We start from the raw sequence: 25,353 nt of genomic DNA, 5'->3' as shown, positions 1-25,353 counted from the left end.
GCATTCCTCTGTTTAGTCAAACCTTCTGAAAAAGCATCCCTATAAAAATTAAGGGCAATTTAGATATGATAGTATGTATGTGGGGAAAGTCATGCTACTTCCTGCTTAAAATATTCACCTTTCTTCCTGGAACATGAAATCTGACTAGGTTTGTAATTTTTTTTCTCATCCCTAAGTGAGTGATATTAATGACTTAAATTAGTTATATATATGTTCAGGGATATTCTGTTAAACAAAATTCTTAATTAAATGATATGGATGATCAGCAAAAGTTATAACAGAGGTCACTTCTATCTTCTTTGAAACACCATGAGAAGAATTTCTAAATTATACACACACATATATTATTTTCAGCATGGAAGTGCATATATCTGCTAACTTCAAGGGAGTGCCTCTATACTGTTTTTCTTTTGAAGATTGACAAAATTATTTTTCTAATTGTTTATATTTTCCTAGGTTGTGCTTTGCTGTTCCAAGCTGTCCTGATCCCCCATTTCCCACAGTACAAACTATCAGAAACCTTAAGCGAATGATGTGCCTGAGACTGGCCTCCACCAGCATCCTGATCATGGGCCAAGTGGGAGTACACGACTTCTCTCTCGCCTTATATAAGTCCTAAGGATTTGGAGACCTCTGGAGGTCACTCTTCAATGCAAAGGTGGAACAACCAACCCCATCCACTTTCTATTCATTCGCGGTTTCCCTTTCTTTCCAGCATACCATTTCTTCCTCTATCTTGAGCAGTAAGGACACTGGGAATATGGTGACACAGATTCATGAGCAGAGGAATTTTTTTTTTTCCCTCATGAAAGCTCAGTAAGTTTATCTTTCCTGTTTGTATTAATAATCTCAAAGGTAGGGTAAAGTCTGATCAAGAGTGATATACCTTTGAAACTCAAAAATATTGCTGAATTCAAAACTGAAAGCAATTGTAAAGGTACATGGCTTTTTATCTTTTGAATCTCTATGGGTGCTGAATTGGATATCTTAACTGCTTGCTTTTGTTTAATACACTTTGAAATCTATCATCCCAGTGGGTACTTAAGCGGGATGAGAGAGAAAAAAATGACAAAAAGACAGCTACCTAGTTATAAAAAGGCACAGCTCCTAAGATGGATAAATACAAACAGTGAGAAGTGGGTCTCTAATGGACAAGAATTAGCTGTCAACGATTTAGAAGGATTCAGAAGGCACTTTGAGCTGCAATACAAAACATGATAGAAAAAAGAAGAATGTGCTAAAGATAATTAGACAACCCAAATCTCTTAGGTGTGCTCCCGCTTAGTACTTGGCTTGTCTGCCAGGCAACTTAGAATAATTTGGAAAAGAATAGCATAACCTTCCTTTCAGTCATATGCAAGGTAAAAATGTGATTTCTTTTTTTTTTTTTTTTTTTACATTTTAAAATTTATTTTTATTGTAAACTAATGGGATATATCTTGTTTCTGTTTGTACATGGAGTAACAGCATAAAAAGTGATTTCTTAAAAGTTCAAATGTTCTCAAAACTGTGTCTAATAATTTACAAAAGCAAAATCCTTCCTCAAACACAATGCTGTGTGCTTATAGTCAAGAAATAATAGCACAGCTAATACATCTGAGTCAAAATATAATTTTCAATGTACAGCTAGGTTTGCTTTTATTTTGATTTGCTTATTCCTGTGTAAACAAATCACTTTCTAGGCTATTTATTTACCTTTAAAAAAATGTATAGAGTTGTAGGTGGTGATGGGTACTTCCATAGGTTCAACGTGTTCCCCAAAAGTTTGTGTTGGAAAGTTAATCTCTAAATTTACATGCTAATGACATCTGGAGGCAGGGCTTTGGGAGGTGATGAGGATTAATTGTGGTCATGAATGTGGGTCCCCAGGATGACATTAGTGGCTTTATAAGAAAAGGAAGGGAGACCTGAGCTAGCACACTTGCTCTGCCTGACCCTGTGATGCCTTCTGCCAGGTTATAATGCAGAGGGCCCCTACTGATGCCAACCAGATAGATGCTTGTGTCATGATCTTGGACTTCCCAGCCTCTAGAAAAGCAAATAAACTTCCATTTTTTATAAACTATACAGTATCAGGTATTATGCTATAGCAACACAAAACAGACTAAGGCTGAAGGAGATGGAAAATAATATCCCCTCAAAGAAGGGGAATGACAGACCCCAGGGAGGAGGGAGGACAATGGGTCCCTGGAGAGAGAAGATTTTACATTGGACCCTGAGTCTTGGACCTTCATCTCTTCCTAGTGACAATGAGTGCCTGGCAGAAAAAGCAGGCACTGGGCTCTAGTCTTTCATCCTTTCCCAGTAACAATGTGTCCTAGAAGGGAAGACAAACATATGGGCTCTGGGCTCTGGATTTTCATCCCAGTCTAACACTGAGTTTCAAGCTTTTACAGCTGTTTTCCTGGAGTTAGATTTTTAACCTGCACAACTAGTTTCCAGACTGCCGAGCCAGCACGTCCCAAGTGCCGGCTAATGATTAAGTCACACTAAACATTCTGCTATGATTAACTCTCATTAAAACCTATAAAAAGCAGACCCCTCTTGTAACCAGTCACCCTTTTCTCCCCGGAAAATGTGCTATTTGCCATTCCACTGCTGCTTGATAAAGACTACTTGCTGATACTTTTGAAGTCTACTCCTGTCATAGGTTATTTTTCCTTACAAAGGTAGGTACGTAGGTCTTTTCATTCTTACTCAAAAACTGAAGAGGACTTCACAGAGGATGCCCTGAGAGAGGTATCTTGCCAGAATTATATTTGTCCTCCTTTTTAATTTTTTTTTCTTTCTTCTTTACTTCTTTTACTTTTTTACTCTAGATGAGTAACAGCTGATTCACAGCACAGGATTGACTCAAAAATTTATAATGGACAATGATGGAGTCTAACTCAGAAGAAAGGTAATAATTATTATAATAATAAACACTTTTTATATGCTTATGTGAGCTACCCATGGTTCTAAACACTTTACATATACTGACGTTTAGTCTTCATAGGAATTACATGAAATAGTAGTATTATTATCTGCATTTTATAGATGGAGGAACTGAGGCACAGAGAGGTTAAATAACTTGCCCATGGTCACTCAGTTAGAAATAGCTGATGTGGAACATAAATGCAGACATTCTAGTTTCAGTGTTTGAGTTTCTACACACTATACTACATTGTCCTTTGGAATTGAGACATTTTTATCTTTTTGGTGTTTTAAAGAAACATACTCCAATCCTTAGAAAAAAACTGATGGCCACAAAAATAGAAGGAACAATACTTTTGGGTCCACAGGTGTTAATTGCTGGAATAGCCCTGATGGAGTCTCCCTGACATGCCTATTATGCTGGCCAAGATCTGGTGTTTCAGAAGTTCAAGTGCAGAGCTTCCTTCACTGAGTTTAGTTTTTTAGTGCTTAAATCCTAAGAGATCAACGCATCTTGGGGAATTCCACTCATCCTTATATGTCACATATAAAAGTTAAACAATCACTAACACCAAGACCAGCCAAGTTGTCTTAAGTGTTATTTGATGGGTATGACAAATAAATGCCCAAAGGAAGACTAAGAAAAATGACTTGGTTGCTAATGGATGATGTCTACATGCAAGAAGGTAAAGAATATATATATATTTTTAAATATAATATTGAAGGTAGGATGGAATTTGGGGTTGGGAATGAATAACAATAATATCAGTATTAGCACTTATTGAGCTCTAACCATATGAATGCTGGATATTTTGCTAAGTACTTTACGTGCATTTAATCAATTAATACTCAAAAGAACACTGGAGAGTGATATTCTTATCCCCATTTTCCAGATGTAGAAACTACTAATATACTGATTCACCTAAAGTTTGATATTTAGGAAGGGACAGAGTCAAGGAAGGGAAGGGAAGATCCAGGGTCAAGTACAAAGCTTGAGTTTTTATTCCAAAATCCCTCTTTAGTAATTCTATTTTTTATCTATTTAGTGGGAAATATCCACAAAACTGGATTACACAAATAGGTTGCTATCATGAAACATTTCTTTCTTCTTTCTGCTTATTTATATCCGTCTTTTCCTTCAAGGATGAGGTAAGGCCCCCTCCATGAAATCTTCATGAGCTTCCTACTTTATAGTAACAATTAGGATTATAGTGACAGTTAACATTTAATGATCTGATGAGATGTGTCACACTCTGCAGTGAGCACTCTTCTCACATGAGGATAGGGCACCCTCTTCCCCTTCTCACCTTTCTCCAGAGCATCTTTCTCCAACTGTCTTGGAGGGCAGGGGGTTGGGTTTACTGGCATACTGAGCACTGCAGGTGGCAGGCTTGCTGGGGAGTGACCTCAGCATGGACACAAGGGGGAGTGTGGGAAGCAGAAATGGAAATATGTAGCAATGGAAGTGCTATGTGGTAGCTGGGGAGTTTTGGAGCTGAGAAGGCTCTTCAGAGTCCTCAGAGATGAAACAGAGGGGCTGGGTCTTTGCACCTCATACTGAGCAGTCTCAGATTTTGGTTGCCCCTGCTGGAGGGGCATGGCCCTGGGACACGCAGCTGCTCTGGGCCAGAGACAAGTTCTCAGGTGGCAGGCAGAACTTCCTAGCTCAGAGAATACCTGCCTGAGTCTTGAGGGAGGATCCTGACAATACTCTACAGCTCTGTACAACCTGACGCAACAGACATTTTGCTTATTATTTGTTTATTGTCTCTTAACTCTCTCCAGAATATATGCTCCAGGAGAGCAGGGATATATATCTATTTCTGCTACTACAGAGTGGTTCTCACAGTTTATTGAATAGGTGACTATACAAATAAATTAATACATTTCTACTTTCCCATGATGAAACCAGTTTAAACTGACTAAATTGCCTTCCTTTGGTCCTAATACCTGGGGTGTGAGAGAGTTTAGAGGCTGATCTAGACTGGCCTGGTCTAAGTCTTTAATTACTTCAACAGAAATTTCTCATTTGCAAAGTGAGGGAGAGTAACAGAGCACATTATCTTTATGTAAATGACGAGAAATTAATGTCTAGAGAGGAGAGTCCTCATGTGCCAACAGACCAAGTCCTATGTTGCCTAGTTGACTGTATTATTTTACCTTTACCACTTAGAACATACAACCATGTGAACTAGACTGAGACAAGTCACTGGCACCTTCGTGTAGCATGTTAGTCTTAGCATCTGACTTTGCTTTGCTAACATATCATCTTTACCTCCATGCTATCTAGATATATCATCTCCCAGATAACTGAATATCCAGGATTTCTCCAACTGACCAATTTTCTTTGAAGGTTTGACATGGATGGCGTAGCTGCAGTTTTCTCAGGAGGCTGTGGTGAGCAGGCCATAATTCATGGTGTCTTGAAAGTCCAGAGACCAAATATGAACTGTCAAGGAGAGATATGCAGGCTTACATGCAGGCAGAGAGCAAGCATGTGTTAGAATTTAAATTGGTAATTCCCAAGGTTCTAGCACCTTCAGTAGGTGAATTCTTAAGGCTAAAATAGTGTCTCGGGAATTTGGAAGTTATGACAGGTATAAAAATGGCAATAAAAAAGATATTTGGAAGGTTTTAGTTTTAGTGTGGATAAAATGAAGGTGAGGAAACAATTAGATGTGTTAGCAATGATTCTAGAAAAGTCAGTTATGGGAGGCTCCCTCTGGCTGACTTGCCTGACTCCACAACTACAGGTAGCTGGAAGAAAACCAGAAAACCAGGAAGTTTTAGCCTTCATAGCAAGATAAGGGATAGCACTTCATGGCGCCCATGACCATCATGCTTTCTTGTTCTTGTTTTTCTAAACATTTTTAGATGTTTATAGACCTTTATTTTATTCATTTATTTACACGTGGTGCTGAGAATTGAACCCAGGGCCTCCCATATGCTAGGCAAGTGCTTCACCACTGAGTCACAACCCCAGTCCCTTCTTGTTCTTGTCACAAGGCCATCACTACTACAGCTCTGACCTTGTACTCACTGGTGAAGTCCTGGTTCTCCAACCTGGAAGAATTATTTAAAACAGAATATTGAGTCCCAAGAATTTTAGTAGGTTATCTGTGGTTTGAATACTATTTGTCTCCTCCGAAACTCATGTTGAAATGCAATCTCCATTACAAGATGTTAACAGGTGTGACCATGTGAGACCTTTAAGAAGCAATTAGGTCATTTTCCTTATGAATGCATGGATCCATCCAGGCAGTTAATGGGTTAATGAGTTATCTCAAAGGTTGATCTGCTATAAAAGCCAGTTTGACCAGATCTCTTATATACTCCCTGTCTCTTGTCATGTGATACCCTGTGCTTTTTGGGGACTCTGCCAACAACAGGGTCCCATCGCCAGATGCAACCCTTCAACCTTGGACCAGAACCTCTTTATTTCTTAACTTATCCAGTATTTGGCATGTTTTGAGCAACAGAAAATAGAGTAAAAATACAGATCCAGTGCAAGGTCTGAGAATCTGCATTTCTAGTGCATTCTCGGGTGTTTCCTGATGCCTTTGGTGCTTGGCCTGTATTTTGGAATTCATGGTTCTAGTCATATTGAAATTCTCCCAGTTACAAGACAGCTCCATGCTCTCTTTGAGCTGCACAGGTGCAGGAGAGAACAGTGTCCTAGTCCTCTCTTCCCACCCCACTCCCTCCCTCCCTCATCATTTTCATGGTCAAGTTTTACTAACTGTTAATGTCTCCTGTAGCACATCACTTCTTATGGAAGCTTCCCTTGACAAGTTTGTATTTTTCTCTTTGTGTTTCTTTACACATCTCATACTACCTAACAAAGCAATCTTATTTAACTTTCTGAACTTCTTGCTAGCCTTTGTGAAAGCAGGAAACAAGTTTACCTTTTTGTGTTTGAATCCCTAGTGCCTGCCTTGATATCTGGTCCATCCATTAATACGTTTTGATTCATTCATATGTTTTGATGGGGTGAATGAGTAAACTGAGCAATGAAATACTCTTCTGTTTGCCTTCACTCTTTTTTGGGGGACAGGGGAGGTTCTGGGGATTGGTCCCAGTGGTTCTCAACCACTGACCAACATCCCCAGCCCTTTCCTATATTTTATTTAACAACTGAATCCCACTGACTTGCTTAGGGTCTTGATAAGCTTCCGAGGCTGGCATTGAACTTGGGATGCTCCCGCTTCAGCCTCTCGGGCTGCTGGGTTTACAGGCAGGTGCCACCATGCCCAGCTTTGCTTTAGCTCTTACTGCTTTCAATTGTCCTTCACTTTCTCCCTTATTATATTAAATTTAGGAAAAAAATAGCAAGTTCCCCCCCAAATTATTTTTACTTGCAAAGATAACAACTTATGCAACAATATTTAATACCTCACCCATTTCCTAACTTTATCTGAATATGGGAATAGGAAGTTTGTATGAATACAGAATATATGTATTATAGGTATGCTAGCTTCAGTAATGTTTCATTGTTTATTGTTTGTGGTATGCTGAAATTGATTATTGAAAACATCATTTTTGTGAGCTTTCTGGTTATGTTTTCTGCAAACATAAAATAATTAATTTAAGAAAACTATTGTGCAAGACCATTTTAAAATGGATGCTCAGTTTTCCAAATCGAAAGAGACTGTGAAACTCAGTCTGTTGTGAGTCAGCTCTTTTATATCTGGTAGTCAGGCTGCCACATTCTGCTACTTTGCCTATCTTCATAGCACAGTAATGTGCTCACACCTGTCATGCTCAGGTTTGTGCACACACAGCTAAATCTTTTCGAGGGCTGAGATTTTGCCAAGAATTCCTGTTACAAAATTTAAATTCACTGAACTACTGTTTCTCTTGAAAAAGTAAAGTGTAACACAAACAATTTGGCTGTTTTTTTAATTCTTCACACAGGCATTTGTAGAGCTGGCTGGGTTATTTTAGAAACATCTGTCCATTCAGTGTTGTGACTCATAATGAGATAAAGCAAAAACAGATGGTTTGCATTGGGTTAACAGAAACATCAAAGATATTGCTTTAGACAATTGAACATGATTTTTATTGCAAAGTAGTACTGTGAAAATTTAAAAATTTCAAACTTTGTATGTTTTGAATAGTGCTTAATATTTACATTATATATAATAATTATAATGTGTCTTGGGCATTTCAACAACTCTGACTCAGCTCGATTTTTTTTTTTTTTCAGTTCTGAGAAAGGAAGGATTGCTATGTGGGTAGTGTTGGATATGTAAAATGACAAACCCCAAAATAGTACAGCCTGGGAAGATGGAGTGAAGAGGAAACCAGCACATTGATGGCATTGATCCTTCTCCAGTGCATTCTTTCCCAGTGACAGAACAATCCCTAGAAAGGAAGCCAAAGCATTGATCCTACCCCAAATAAATCCTTTCCCAGTGACAGTACAATGGGGCCCCGAAGGGAAAGAGATAAGTACAGAACACTAACTCCAGACCCTCCATTCTTCTCCAAGTAAAAATATTGCACAGTAAAAACAAATTTTCAAATTCTCACAAACCTGCTTCCTAAGTGCCCAAACTGACCCTAGGCCCCCCAACCACATCTCGCCCAATGAAACAGACCTCAAATTCCTAAGTGCCCCAACCAAGAAGCTCATTGATTAAGTCACCTCTCAGTATAACCTATATAAACATAGATGCCCCTTTGGGCCGATGGCTCATTTTCCATCAGGAAAATGTGTCCATCCGAGGTATGATTCTGTTCCTGAATAAAGGCATTGGCTGATCCGTGAAGTTTATGTTTGGTGCAGTCCTATTGTGCTAGCAGGTAGAATTTAACTGCGTAATATAACTCTAAAAGGATCTAAAACTGTGTGCTGTGTCATTCTACCAGTCTGTGGCTTCCCAAAGGACAATTCATCCCAGCATCACAAGCTTTAGCCTTCCTTGTAGAATCTCATCTATATGATATGTATACTTATCACTCTATAGCAAACCTCAGTTCCCCTAGGACTTTAAAAATACCATTGCATAAATACCTACTGAACTAGACTGCAATCCCCTTTCCTTCATTAACTTAATACCTAATCAAGCCAACAGTGGAGGGTGAGGGTGAGCTACAATCTAGAATCACACCAGCTGCTCTCCGTAGACCTCCAAATGGTTAGAGTAAGAAATTATGCTTCGTTCACTTGGCTCTTGATGCTTTTCTAACAACTAAAATATGACATTAAAAAAATACAAGTCCATAAAGCTGATTTGTAAAGCCTGAAAAATGACTCTAAATCTTCAAGAATTATAGAGAATAAAATTTTCACTAAATTTGGAGCAATTCAAAATGTCTTAGGAACTTGTGGTCTCTAGAAGAATTCAAGGCTGTAAAGTCCAATAGCTTGACAGAAAAATTCAGGCAATTTATAGGATGGATGGAAAAGAAAAGTCCATTTCAAATCAATTCAAATTAAAATCAGACTTTGGGAATGAAATAAATAAAGAACTCTGTTAGTAAATCCCAAATGTGGTTTAGTTGTGAGCTTCCTGAAGACAGAGAAGAAAACACGTATGATTAAGTTCTGAAAATCTAGTGTACAGTATAGTGACTACAGCTAATATTGTATTATTTACTTGAAATTTGTTAAGTAAACAGTCCCTGCGCATATAAAATGAAAAAAAAAAAAAAAAGAAGAAGAGAAGGCTCCTGAACTTGAAAATCTTCTAATCAATAAGATGATTTATATACCAAAGAAATCAGATTTTTATATATGCTACTGTATGTTACTATGTGCTGTATTAAGAAATCTATCTACTTCTGTTTGTTATTTCCCTTTTAGATCTGAGCCAAATTATAACATTGCACTTTGAAATACCCATTTTATAACTTCTAAGTACCTGTTAATAGCTAATGATTTTCTTTCCAGTCCATTTAGCAAAGTTATGATCTTTAATATTTTTCATATTAAGACCTTCAATCTGTCTCATGGTACATAAGTCTGGTTCCGATCACTTAAAATCCTTATTTGATTTAGGAAAAATAGAAACAAAATATCTTTTTTGTCCATGCAATCTCCCTTAAAGGGAAACTTCCATATTTCTGTGCAGATAGTTACTCTTCATGAAGATCCTGAATATATATAAGTAAATCATATTAACTACCTTATTTTGCTCCTTGATCTATCATGTGTGCACTAAAACAGAAATCTGCATTTAAAAAACTGCATATCTCTCTGAACTTGATGTATGATGATTAATAAATAAGTAGTCTTCTGAAAATCTGTGTTTAAGGTCAAAGATGCATTAATTTAAGGAGAGATATTATTAAAGTACAGTAGAGAATAGGAGATAAGAATAAAAAAAGCATGTAGAATATTGGAATGACCAAAGTGAATAAGAAAAATGAAAATAAGAAAAATGGGTAGAAATGGAACTCAGCCTTAGTTGTCAGAATCAGTATGAACAGGACCTAAACATAATGTCTCCATTCCAAAGACTTACTGTCTGGGGAGAAGTACTGCTAAGTTGGATGTACTTCTTTATGCCTCAGTATCCTGATCCATAAAATGGGCATGATAATAGTTTCTACTTCAAAAACTAAGTGTGTTAGTAGCCTGCAAGAGCAGAATAGTGCTTGCAACACAGATGGAACTCAACAAATATGGAGTCTTAATGTTAGAAGTGACACTAACTTCTATTTTAACCTCCTCAATGAAGCAGGGATTTCCCTTATGACTTGTTGAACAAGTGCCCCTCAGTACACATTCTTACTAGAAGGAGACTTCATTACCTCATAAGGTAGGCTACTTTTTATTCAGACAACCCAACTGCTAGGAAAGTTTTCTTTCCCATTGACGTTTGCATTTATACAATTATGGCTGCCAGCATTGAAAGTATACTATTGATTGGAGATTATTTCAAATTAAATTCTTATATACTGTAACTTGTCCTCCTCTGGGTAGTCATAAATATGAAATCTGCCTCCTATTTGATTAATTAACTTTTTCATTGCTCCACCAGGGTCAGCTGGTCCTCTTTCTGCTTCATGCTCCACCATTAATGAGCATTCCAAAATTCCTGGCTGCTGTTAATAATGATGTAGCTAATTTTCATCCTAAGTAATTGAAGCAGTACAGATTGTGTTTCAGCCAATAGACTGGATCAAACACACTGGAGTACTTTTAAAAAGGAGTTTAAGGAGGAAAATGTGTTGACAACGAAAAAGTCATTTTGCTCTACCTACAATGTCTCTGAATTTTAAAATTAGTAATTTATATATAATTAAAAGGCATTTATTATGTTTCTATATGATTCAAGCTAGTTTCAGTTTTTACCCCAAATAAAACAAGCACTATTTTTTATCTGTGACAAATAAAATTATTTGATCCTTTCTTTTTGGATTGATAGGCAACATAATATTCTGTCATATTTAACTTTTTTTAAAATTATATTTTCTTTATTTAATAAATGCATATTGGGACCTAATTATGTACAAGGATATTTTACAAGATATACAAAGACACATAGGCTACAGTTATGGATCTCAAAAGAGTTTACAACCTAGTAAAGAATTAAACCCATGCACAATAAAATACTATGAAAAGTCCTAGGGAAGAGCAGTGATTTCTTACTGGGCTACTTGAGAGCATTTCAAAAAGTCTAGTATGTGAACAGGACCAACCATACGCAGTGTGATAGTTTTCTAAATATTCCAGTTGAAAGTCATGCAAGAACTTAAATGTAGTGAAGATACAGAACATTTTGTGCATTAAGTATCTAATTTTCTAATCTAATTTTCCTAGAGTACATGTAAACTTGAGGGAAAGGACAGGAACATTGCCAATGTGGGTTAGATTCAAAAAAAGATGAATAGTTGTTAAAAAAAATTCACATTTAATTAAATGAAAAACTTCCAAAAATCTTGGGTTATATTTTCTTACCTATATATATATTTTTTAAATTATGATTCATTGTGCACATTAATTGTACAAAATAATGGGTTTCTTTGTGGCATTTCATAAATGCATATATTGTCTTCAATCATGTAACCCTCCTAGAATATTTAAGTGTACAAAAGGAGTATAGAAAAATTAGTCAAATGGAACATGAAGAATGCTGTAGGGAAGCAAGAATGGAGACCATCATGCACCTTAATTTTCAGGATCATTTCCCAGCTATAAATTGTTAAAATGACTCAAATTGCTTAAATATCAAACCATACTAAAATAGATAAATCTTACGAATGTTTTCAAAACAATTAAGTAATTGAATTCATTCATTTGTATCTACATACCACTTTTCTTTACAAACATGTAAGAGATGACATAAGATTTTATTTTGAAATACTCTGGTTCAGTAATTTATATTGCTAATGCTGATCACGATGACTTTTGTGTGATTATCTAGACAATTATTATGACTTATGATAAATAATACATATACAAATGTTGACAGATGTGGCTTTTGTGCTATAAAACTGCTTTATGTAGCCTACAGGTGAAGACCTAAATTTACATGTTGTTAAAAGTTAAGCTATAATTAATCCTTTCACGGAAAAGGAACACATTGCTTATATGTTGGCAATGTAATAGTTCTCTGGGGTCATTTGGATAATCATTAGGGCAATGGAAGAGGTAAACTGCTAATTATTATATGTAAAATTCCAGTTTTCTTCAAAAATTGACTTCAAGGTAAGAATTTGGCTTGCTTTTGATAGCTTACAAGCTATTTTATAGTATTTAATCAGAAGATTCAAGCTGGATATAATCAAGCATAAAATATTTTATTTTGGTTTTAAATTATGAACATGTAAATTATTTTGTTTCTCCAAAGTACATTTAAATATTAGATAAATGTTTCTTCTAAATAAAGCAAGTTTTTGATTTCATTTTCTTTAAATTATTTTTATTCTTTTTAAAAATATAGCTGTAATTTAACAAATTATTTAAAAATATATTAAATAGTTTTTAAGTCATTAATAATACATGTGTATAATTGATATAGACTATTTTAATTCTCATCTTTTCCCCACTGAAGTCTAGAAAATAAGCACAGAAATAAAAACAAATTTGAAGCGATTAAAATTCTTCTTTGTTTCATCCATATGAGCCAAAAGGGGCTGTTCTTGATCAGTAAGTATGTGGATATGTGTCTATGGTTGATACTTTGGGCATAATGTAAATTTATTTTAATTTTGAGAAAATTCTTATTAGTTTCTCTCTTAACTTCATATGGAGTATATATGTTACCACCTTCTTACCACTTATTCTATAATTATGATAATGTTGTTAAATCTTTGAAAAAGCTGAGAAGGATCAAATATAATACCTGATGCAGTACCCAATAATAAGGCCAGCACACAACAGGCACTCAATAGATTCTGTTAATGGACATAATATTTCATTTTACTCTAAGTCTAGTAAGATATTAAAAGACACATATTCAGCAGTGAAACACAGAAGGAAAATATTGTCACCCTATGACTATTACTTCCCATATTACTTCATCACTCTTTCCTTTCCATATATACATATGTAATACAATTATTCTACAGACTTAGGGAGGTGAAAAATCCATTGCTCTAGTTCAAGTGGAGTGATTTTAAAGTCTAGCAGTTGTAATTAGTAACCTTTACATTGGCTAGCCACTTTCCACTAGTATGTTCTCACCACGCAAAAATAACCAAGTGCTGCACTGGAAGGGCAAGAGGAGCAAGTGACTGTTCTCCTGATGCCTTTATGATAAACAGCACAAACAGTTCAGGGCATTGTGATTCTGAAAAGGAACGACTTCGTATTCTGTGCTCTGTCTTGTTGGTTGTTAGCAAACTAGAAACAGAACAAAGTAAAAAATAGGTGTAGCTAAAGAGAAGTGGGTTGTAAACTACTTCATCTTGCTTATTTTTAAAAATTTGAACTGCGCCATCGAATGAGAGAGAACCTAATCTCTCCTCCCCAACCCACATGCCATCTCTATGTATGTATTATAAATTTAGTTAATTAAATGGAATGCACAAGAGAAAACTAAATAATAAAGTTGACGTTACAATAGTTCAGACACTACTCGAGAAACAAAAGCTATAAAAATTTAAACATGAGCTAGGAGAGTATGAAGAGGAAAAGACTGATGCCATCAATTGGGATTCACATCATCATATTCCTGAATTTATGGTAAACCTGCCCATATTCCTACCATGACATTATTCATCGAAATTCTCTTCTGGGTATAAACAGCATGCTCGAAAATGCAATTTAAAGCTAACCAGATAAAAAATGATCCTTTAAGTGATTTTCCCTTAGGCTGTAAATTAACTTAGGAGCTATTCTATATACCCAAACTCTAGTTTTAGACAAACACACTTTTCAGATTCTTAGACATTTTGTCTCTTCAAGAGTGTAATCAAAGTCACTTTTGTGGCATTCACAAATCAGTAACTCAGAGCATAGTTTTCACCTTCTTCGGCTGCCATTCTCAGATGGTTCTAGGTTCCCATCTGACCCTCCACTCATTAGTTAACTGATTTGGGTATTTAAGTTTTATAGAGGTATGATCTTGTTGGAAACAAAGGAGATAATGTGGGTGAATTGCTCAGCCTGCAGTCTTTCATGAGCTACTACTAGTCATGTCACTCCTAACTCAAATCCTCCAATGCAACTTCAGTAGCTTCAGGATGTGCGCCAACACCTTGCCATAGCCAAAGAAGTACCTTCATCTCAGTCTCTGCATAACTCTCTACCTACCTTCACCTTCTACTTATTTGACCACTCACAGTTCGTTGTTGTGGCCACATTCAATTATTTGCTCTTCAAATTGTTTATGCTGTCTCAGGCCCCAGTGCTGTTGTTGTTCCCTGTTTACTCCTCTTTCTAGAGTAAGACCTGACTTTCACCCTCAGAAGCCCTACATGACCCATTTATGCTGAATTGGAATCCCTTCTCCAGACCCTCAAGGCATCCCTTGCATACCTTTAAGATGGTACATGTCACTAATCTAGTATTTTGCTTCCCACAAGTCTAGATTGTAAATTTTGGGAACAAAAATCATAGCTTTTATTAATTTTTTATCCCCAGGGTCTCAAGCTGAATATAACACATATTAAATGCCATGTACATTTTGTTGAATGAGCAAATATTGTTCTGAGTCACTGGTGGGCATGGGGCCTAAGAAAGGAACTTTATTCCATATAATGTCTTAAGAAATTTTTGTCCTGAAATTATGATTTGTTGAAATCTAGAGCTGAAATAAATTTAAAAAAATTAAATACCTAGAACAAAATTTACTTTTTATTAAACTAGATTTCCTTCTCTACAAGGCCCAAAATGAATCCAAATGACTTAGATTTAGTACAATGATTTTCTCTAAGAGTATATTTCTCACTTAATTATGAAATACTAAAAATTTCAGACTTTTATAAGTTAAGTAAATTTCTTCATCTAAAAAATAAGAAAACTTAAAGCTTTTTAACTTTGTCTAGTTGTTCAATAAACTGTTGGTAAATAATATCTTTAAAGATAAACACAATTAAACAGCCTGAACTAACTGTTCCTTAAACCAAATTCTCCTTGTATTGACTGTCCTTGCTAATGCTTGACATTTGGTTAAGGGAGAATCAGTCAGCAGGACACAGTAGGGACATTTCTTTAGGTATTTTTATGTTGATTTTATTGTGGAATTATGTTCTGTGATCATTACATTCTTTTCTCAATAACTGAAACTTCAGTTTGAGGGGTCATGATTTAGGATTATAAATTATTGTCACTGATATTAAACATCCAAGTCACAAGTATTCACTTTGACTCATTAGTTACTCTCACTCCTAAAACTGTGTTCCTTAGTGAAATAGGTCAGTGCTCCTCCACTTTTTAGTTAGATATAATGGTAACAAAGTACTTATGGATCAGTATTCTTCATCAGTGTAATAAAACAATAAATATTCATTCTGTCATAGAATTTGAAGAAGATCCCTCCCCAGAGTGATAAACTAGAGAAATTGTGGCCTATTTCATGATCGTACCTATAGCATTTTAGAATAATAAAAATGATAGGACTTGGCAGATGATGGACTAGTTAAAAGACCAAGTCTTAGAAGAAGATAACCCTCAATTTCAAATTTTAGTTTAGCTTCTTACCACCCTCAAGAACTTGAACAAATTCTCTACTCGCCCAGGCTTCTGTTTTCTTATTGTTTTAATTAGGAAAACAATGCCTGACTCCTTGGATGTGGAAAAATTTGAATGAGATAATTCATGTAAAATACTTTATTCCAGATATTTATTAGGAGTTCAGTAAATGGTAGCTATTATTATTGTTATCCACGAAGAATAACCATAATAAATTTTCTCTTTCTGAATTTTTATAGTTTAACAATGACAGGAACAGATATTTATTATATATTTGAACTTTTTTTTTTTCCCACAGAAGTACATTGTGAAAGTATTCCATATTACCCTGACAAAGATGGATTTCTGAAAGCTAAAAGGAATTCAATAGTAGAGCTGGGTCTAGAATCAGATAGAAATTTCAAAACCTGTGTTGCATGATGTTGGGCCTCACTCCCTTCATTTCCCATTTTGGTTTTCAGTACATTGAGGCAATGCAATTAACATGAACTTCTAATTAAGACCATGCATCTACATATATAAAATTATAATGAGAATTTGGGTGGAATGTATCTCCTCATTCTGTTCTTATTGACCTGAGATAAAAAGCCAAAGCTGCACAATTTTGAACTAACTGCTCAAATAATTTGTTCATGATTTCACTCTCTTCCAAGTTTTCATTAGTATTATATTACTATGCCAAGACTGGTTAACAATTAGGCTAACACCATCCATTGAGACTTGTGGGATAGCGTGAGTGATGAATTCTGCATAAAGGGACTGATTTTGGCCACATTATGATTGCGATAGAGCAAGGCGACTCATGGAAATATTTAATGATGGCAGAGAAACATTAACTCGAATGACTGTATGAATATTTACACGAACAGAATCATATTTGGAAAGGCTATTAAAAATTTAGGACACCTGGTTTTAAAACATCAGGTCAAATTGGAAGGGTCCTAAATTAACATCTTATTTTATATCGTTGTATGAAACTTACTTTCATCTCCTGTTTCAAATTCGAACTTCTGACTGTAGCCGCTGTATCCTGTTGCGGTCCTCACTCGGATATGAAATACGTACTTGGTGGCCGGCTTGAGACCTGTGATGATGACACTGGGGGCCTTGGATCTCGTGGAGGAATAGGTGAGCTGCTCGTGTTCCTGAGGGACAGAAAAAAGGAAGGAAATGAAGCAGCAGGACCCTACCTTTTCCCAGAGACATTCCAAAGTTAAACTGAAGAACTGTGCTCTGAATATCAGAAACATTGATTAAAAAGGAGTGGAAGCATGATATTCCATAGTTTAGCATTGAATAGTTCACCATTATGATGCATGTGATATGGCCTTGATTTGGAAATTTATTAAGGAACCCAACAGCACTTGGGTTCTTGGAGCTGTAGATTTCTCATCCAGCTCTAAGGAGTGGTGTACACAGAATGGCGGCTGCATCTTGAATACAATGGGCACATCAGGTCAGGCCATGCCAGCAGAGTGCCAGGAGCAAGGGGGGAGAATTCAAGTACCCGCTACTCACTTCTACCCGCAGGTAGTGCCAAAATGCCGGCGCTATCCGTGGGTAGACCTGTGGGTAAAAGGAAAAATAAATTAATTGTTTTTAAAGTTTGAAATCTTTTTCCAGAAATCAATTGCTTTGATCTGTAACTCAGTGATTCAACAGTAGTTGTAACTGAGGCTGAGCTAACTTTAACAAATAAAAGGATTAATTTCTTTCCTTGAGGGAGAATTGACTCCTTCCCTATCTATATTGCTATACTTTATTTTTAAACATGTGCAAGTTACATAGTAATCATGAGATAGATTTTAAAATAATCTGCCCATGAAGGAACACTGACGACGTGGAAAGTTATGAAAGGTGTGGCACACCTGTGGGATCAGTGGCAGGGCTTCTGGCTTGGTGTTTCTTAACCTGTGTTAACTAAGCTACTTCACTTCACTAAGGGGAACTGGATTTGCCAGGATGTTCTGAATGATCTTGTCAGAGAGCATCCTTCATGTGAGCTCTCTTGCCCATTATTTCAGAACAGAATAGTTCAAGTTCACTTATCCTGTCCTTGAAAGGGTTGTCCACAAGATGCTGGTGATGGGACAAATTAAACTTGACACTTTTTGTTTTATAAAGTCATTATATAATAACTTAAAAGTTACATTCTAAGTTATCATACAATAACTTTATAATGATATTTTAATAGGATATCTGAAAGACCCTAGACAGATTGAACCCCTCTAATCTGAAAATTCAAAAATCTGAAATGCTCCCCAAACAAGTTTTTGAGTACTGACATGGTGCCACAGATGAAAGAGTCCACATCTGGCTCTATTTGATGTGCCACAGTCAAAATGCCAGTGCACTAAAAATATTGTACCAAATTACCTTCAAGCTATATGTATAAGGTATATATGAAACTTAAATGAGTTTCCTGTTTAGACTTGGGTCCCATCCCAAAGTATCTTATGTACGGGCAAATATTCCAAAATTGAAAAAACCAGAAATGTTTCAAAGTTCTGGTACTTTCAAGTTCTGGTCAACAAGTCCATAAGTTACTTTCTACTATTCTTTTCATAAAGCTAAGTAGAAACTTTCAGGGATAGAAGTGACTTTCAAAGAAACTAAGTGAATTACTTATTTGATACTTAAATTCTGTCTATAATATTCTCATTAAAAACCACTGCTATTCAGGAGCTCTTCCAGTCTAACAAACAAAGTTATAACAATCTATACTACAATGTGCCAGCATTCATGAATTTGCTGGTGATGCTTTAAGATTTAGAACTATGAAAATCATTTCCCTTAAGCTACTTTTAAGAAAAAATGTTCTTATCTTAAGATCATTTTTAATCTTTATGGCCTTATTTGTCAGAACTTTATATGCTATACGGTTTTCAGTGTCTAACTGAGGAATCAAATTTGCTCTCTCTACCCCAAATAATAAAACTGGTTGCTGAATATGAAATACAAAGAAAAATTAGTTAATGACAGCAATATTTTAAATTAAAAAGACAAAACAGAAAAATTGAAACATATTTACCTGTGTAATTTTGAGAGTAGAAAGCAAATAAATATTTACCTACCTATCATAAAATCCAAAGAAATAAAACAAGGCCTATAAATAATTGATGGCAATAATCATCTGCTAAGGGTTGAAGGAAGGAGTTGGCTAATATCAAGGACTTTATAATTATGGGGATGAAACCCATATGATAGAGAAAAAAATGTAGATTGTTAGAAGAAATGATATTGTTTCTAGTACACATTTTCAGAACATTTGGATTTTTACATCTCAGATGCAAGAGGAGAATATCTATTTTTCATAGAATTTTCTGCAACATAAGAGTTGTGGTGTATTTTGAGTGCTGCCTCACAATATGAAATGAGATGATGACCGAGAGATAAATTGTAAAGTCATGAAAAAGGAATTGAATCCTATGCCCAGACAGAGAAGTTAAGAATTCCAAAGTTTACTCTTAGAACAGCCCCATAATAATTACACATTATACCTTCTTTCCTTCACAAATAGACAGCTGAATAGTAATTTCCTGCCTAGTAAAGTTACAAGGAATAAAGGAGACCTTCTGCAGGTAGCTTTTTGCTTTTCTGCTGTTATATATACAAGTGCATTGTACCTACATCCCCAGAATAAAAATGCTCAGGCAGGAAGTGTGTTGAATTGGGTCCTTGGCCTGACATCCCCAGCATGATGGCTGCTGCTTCTCTTACATCTTACATCTTGCTAGCCTGTCACAGGAGAGGGCTCACAAAGCCGTCTCCAACTGGGAGTTCTCTCACAGTACACAGCAGCCCTCTGTCCTCCTGGTGTTTTTAAGTTCTTGGGAAACCGAGTTAGCTTTCATCCATGACAAGCCTAGGACACTATTAACTCAGAGCTATGGTTAATTGCCTTTCGGCTGACACATCAACTCCAATTCAAAGTAGCTGTCAGTAGGTAGAGACCATGCTTAGCACAGAACCATCTAGGTCTCAGTACTCATTCTGGCAGGCTGAATTCTGAATATGTTTAAACAGACTATGTGTGCATGCTTTCCTGGAATTTGTACCATAATTTGTGTCACAATAGAATTGCTAATTAAATGACAGGTCTACCATTAACAATGCTTAGTAATACACTCTATTGTTAATAAAGTTTTCTGACACTTTTTTTCATCTTTGCTGAATAATAAAATTCCTCTACTCAACCTTAATATTATTTATTTTTGCATTTTATTTTCATGATCAAACTTTCCAGAAGTTTGAATGAACACTTCGCTTTGTTCCCCTCTCTATTGTTCCTCTGTTTCCTATTACATTTAATACCTGCTTTTACTATAAACTATTTTCCTCCCCCCTTTTACTTTCTTTGTGTTAATTACATTCTCTTCTAACTTCTTATGTTTCATGTTTACCTTATTAGCACATTGATTTCAACATATAATTTAAATCTACCAATTTCACACTACGTGACTACGATGGTTATATCCATATGTTTTCATCTGATATATTATCTATCAGTTCTAAGTATTTACTAATTTCCAAAAAATTTGATTTTTAAAAATCCTCTGCGTCAGATCCAGGATCATCACTTGCAATCTCTTGAGTTAGAACAAGTTGTTGGGTAGCAAATAAACTACATAAAACGTAGCTACAAAGACTTAACTCCGTGGGTAGCAAAGTACATTGAACTATGGATAGTACAGAGGGTGCTCATTGGCTCAGGGCACCCTCAGTCATGCAGTAACGCTTGCCCACCTCTCCTTGGATGAGGACAGAAAATAGCACCAATGGTGGGGGAAACACATTTAGTAACAATCAATTTTAATATATTGTTATGTATAGCATTTCCTAAAATAAAATATACAGCTTCTATTGTATATGCTCACATCTACACTTTTCAAAAAAATAGCCCAGTACAAATAATGTACATATAGGGCATTGTCAAGCAGGGTATGTATGTGTCACTCTCTGGAGAATTTGACCTTTACTTTTGGTTCCCTTCCCATGGGAAAATCCTGGAGATTAAACTCAGGCACTATCTCTTTACAGGTGCTGAGAACCAACTACTGGGAGCCATACTGTCAAACTGGAACAGTAAGATTTACCTAGAATACGGAATTCAGCTTTATGTTTATAGGTACCAGCTTTTCACAAACACGAAAAAGGATGCTCTTCCTTGAGTTTGGATCCATTAGCACTGGATTTTCAAACTGTAGCTTTGTGAAAAGAGAGAGCTCAGGTGCCCAGTACCTCTGCTGCATCAGTCTACAGTGGGGTAACAAGGCCTGAGTCCATGGGAAGCAACACATAAGGAATTCTGGATTGGAATGCTCCTATCTCAGATGTGATCATGATTCTCTTTCTGTTTTGTACCTTGGCAAGTCACCTTCAAGATTTTGATTCATTCATATAATAATTAAATAAATTAAAATCCATGTATTCTACAGACATTTACTGAATTCTCACTCTGTGAAGGTTTTAAGGCACTCTTAGGTTTTGGATTACGTAATCACCAAAGTTCTACCTAGCAGCTGAATTCTATAATTATTTCTATGCTAGAAATACAGACCTCTCTCCTCTGCTGTGAGCCATTAAAGGGCTAAAGAAAATATTAAAGATCTTCCCTGTCATGGCCTGCTGTGACCTTCCCACATCCTTGATAGATCATGTATGGAATGCATGCTTCTTGGAGGGTTTGGCTCACTCAGAAGAACTCAGAGACATTTACTTATCTCAAGGCTACCACTCCCTCCCTTCAGGGAAGGGATGAAGTGTCCATGACAGGTTCTTAGAACAGAGCTTTCTTTGTTCTAAACTTGTATTTAAGGGAGTCTTACTGGGAATAAGACTTTGGAGTCTAACTCGTAGAGAGCATGCTCTGTGAGGGACTTCCCCGTCTGAAACCTGATAAGCTGTCCTGGGACTTCTTAGCTATACACCTTGGTATTGTTTTTTCCCCTGATCTACTGATGTATTTTCTTCTTTTTTTCTCACTTATCAAAGTGAGATTTTTTGCTAAACGGAGTATGTTGAATTTTTTTGGTCCTAAAGTATGATCAATATGTGTTAATGCTTTGAAAATAATGGGTGAACTTTTAGAATATTAGAAAAAAATACATTTATATTCATTGGGGGAAATTAAACCTTTTAAAAGATTCTTCATTAGTCAGTGTTTATGAGATGTTTTGTAATCTTCCTGTAAGACTGTATATTTCTTAATCATGCCTCATATCTCAGACAGATTAAAATTATCTAAAGATACACATAAGATTGGCATTTTTAATATTATAAAAGATACTAAACAGAAGGAAAACCTAGGCATCTTAAATAAAATAATCTCTTCATTCTTTGACTCTAAATAGTCTGTAGCACGTTATTTCATAAGCTCTGTCCCCCTCTTTTAGTTATTTCAGTGTCTTTAATACATATCTCTGAATAGACTGCAATTTCCTCAAAAATGAAGTCTATGTTTTCCTCAAAAAATAAAACAAATCAAAGCAAAATGAAAAGTCAAAGGAGTGCCATGGATATATAGCAAATGTCAGTTGATTGATATCCAGAAAGGAAAACCTAAGCCATCTAACCCAGGGCGGATCCAGTATAGCTCTGGTGACATACCCTGGGAACTGGATGAACAAAACTGCAGCTTGGAAGTAGCCGCACAGGCCTGGACGACTTCCAGCTCACACTGTATTTCCTGGGACCACATATACCCCACTAGCCAGCCAAGGTGGGGCCCATGGTCCCAGGAACAAGAGCAAACAAGAAAGATGACAGATTTCTTCTTGGCGATTGAATGATAAGGAACAGAGTGAGAAACTGCATGGAAATTGATTGATCGCAGCTTTCCTGGTTCCAACCAGCCTGAGGTTGAGAGGTTCTACTCTGCCTTGAAATCTGCATTTGGACATCCATACTAATAGTCACAGATATGTTCTCTTGCCAGAAACCAAGAAAGTTGCATCTTTTTCATATTCATTAAAATGCATAAGAAGGAGAAATTTGAGGAGGCAAGTGGTTAAGTTCATGGGTAGGGTGACCTAAGATAATGGATGGGGTGTTCTGAACTGTTTTCCTTAGATAAAATGTAGTCACTGCTGTGAAAAAATTTTAAAATATGCATAAGCAAGAAAAACACAGGAGCAGTTATTCTAAATACACAAATACTCTCTAACTGTACTTGTGGAGAAGTATCATTTAGTACACTATGGCTATAATTTACTACAATCAACTCTTGATTATCTCCAGTAATCAAAAATAAATGCTTTTTGATCCATTTCTTCCAATATGCATCTTACTTCACCTAAAGTGAAAATTAATTCCTTGAAGATTAAATATTGTGCAATAGTAGAAGATAGCACAAAAGTATACCTGATGGCAGAGGAAAACTGATCTGGAATTAAACATTTATAACTAATTTTACAAAACAGATAACTTGGACATAACTAAGTAATTGTGTAAAATAGTGGTTATATTTACTGTTATGGAAATGGTCAGACTATTATAGTGTGACTTTTAGAAACTCCTGGTGTTAGGATGGAAATCAGTGGACACCTAGCTGTTAGTTCACTAGTGAAAATTAGGATAGTTATATCCATCTAAAAGGGTCAGGACTGCTGTAAGGACGAAGCAAAATAGTATGTACAAGTCTTACTTAGGCTTCAACAGACTTGTAATCTAGCATTATTTCTTTATTTAAGAAGCAGTTATCAGTAGGTAGTATGTGTAATCCAAGGCAATGTAGGTTTATGCTTTGAAGTAATCTTCCAGATGCTGTGAGACGTCTTTTAAAAAATGTATAGGTACTTTGCTCGTCTTTTAGCCTTTATATTTCCACTGTTTAAAACAGTATGCTAAGGTCTAGCATACTTCAGGCTCTCATGATAGATTATCCAGATGAAGAAATTAATGAATTAATTGCTCCATACATTTAGCTTTTAAGTTCTTAAATACTGTTGTAGCAATTTAAAATAAGTATGCATAATTAATTACAATCCAAATGAGAGAAGAGAAATATTGTTTTTGCCTGCTTTTAATGCTTCTATAATCAAAATGTAATAATATTATGTCATATAACCAATTTGTTTTCTTAGGAACATTATGGAGAATATCCAAGATTTTACTTGCTAAAAAATATTTTAAAAAACCATATGCATTTTTTAAAATTTATTTTATTGTAAACAAATCGGGTACATCTTGTTTCTCTGTTTGTACATGAAGTAGAGGCATACCATTTGTGTAATCATACGTTTACATAGGGTAATGGTGTTTGATTCATTCTGTTAATTTTTCCTTCTTCCCTACCCCTCCCACTCCTCTTTTGCCTCTATATAGTCCCTCCTTCCTCCATTTTTGCCTCCCTCCCACCCCCCATTATGTATCATCATCTGCTTATCAGTGAGATCATTCGTCCTTTGGTTTTTAGAGATTGGCTTATCTCACTTAACATGATATTCTCCGATTTCAACCATTTGCCTGCAAATGCCATAATTTTATTATTTTTTTATGGCTGAGTAATATTCCGTTGTATAAATATACCACAGTTTCTTTATCCATTCATCAATTGAAGGGCATCTAGGTTGTTTTCCACAATCTGGCTATTGTGAATTGAGCAGCTATGAACATTGATGTGGCTGTATCTTTGTAGTATGCTGATTTTAAGTCCTTTGGGTATAGGCAAAGGAGTGGGATAGCTGGGTCAAATGGTGGTTCCATTCCAAGTTTTCTAAGGAATCTTCACACTGCTTTCCAGAGTGGCTGCACTAATCTGCAAACCCATATGCATTTTAAAGTGCTCAAGATAAAGTTCTGAACTATCTTTTAATACATATTTTTGGTATTTATTCAGTTTTAACTTTCCCAATTGTTTTCATGTAACCTATATTCATATAGGTGGGATATCTTCTACTCTACCATTCTCTGCAAATTTATCAAGGTGTTCAAGTAAAACTGAAATCTTTAAAGCTGAATACTTGTCCTTAAAGAAATTTTCTTTATTCCTAAATTCCTTAATAATATTTTTTAAAAGTATATTATAGACAATTTTAAATTTGTCACTCCTTCTTAAGGTTTTGGATAATTTATGAGAATTTTTAAATCATGTAAATTTGGTGATAAGAACAATATATCTATAGAAAAAGTAAAAATATAAATATCAGAGGAGAAAACCCTCAAGGAATTCATATTTATTAGAGCCTTGAAATAAATAAAATTATTTTATCTAAAATGGGAAAATCAGAAAGAAAATCATATTCATTTGAAGAATATTTGAGGATTACACAAAGTGTAAACTAATATCTTTAGAAAAGTTTAGAAATTCCTATTGATAATAAGATTTAGGTCAAGTTGTAAAATTACAACAT

At 35.6% G+C, this 25,353-nt stretch overlaps 1 protein-coding gene across 3 annotated transcripts in view; it reads right to left on the bottom strand.

The window, feature by feature from the left end:
- EPHA6 (EPH receptor A6) overlaps positions 1-25,353 on the bottom strand; it is an 889,912-nt gene that overhangs the window by 273,110 nt on the left and 591,449 nt on the right. For 2 of the 3 annotated variants that reach the window (XM_079100537.1, XM_079100535.1), the window contains 2 exons: positions 17,519-17,566; positions 16,983-17,145 (listed from right to left, as the gene is read on the bottom strand). In XM_079100537.1, coding sequence (XP_078956663.1) covers positions 16,983-17,145; positions 17,519-17,566 — 211 coding nt within the window. The remainder of the gene's footprint in view (positions 1-16,982; positions 17,146-17,518; positions 17,567-25,353) is intronic. The other variant, XM_079100534.1, reaches the window with a different exon arrangement.

The sequence above is a fragment of the Sciurus vulgaris genome (assembly GCF_902686455.1).
Source record: "Sciurus vulgaris genome assembly, chromosome: 10".
In the NCBI taxonomy this organism is placed as follows: domain Eukaryota; kingdom Metazoa; phylum Chordata; class Mammalia; order Rodentia; family Sciuridae; genus Sciurus; species Sciurus vulgaris.
This window is presented reverse-complemented; position numbering and strand designations above follow the sequence as displayed.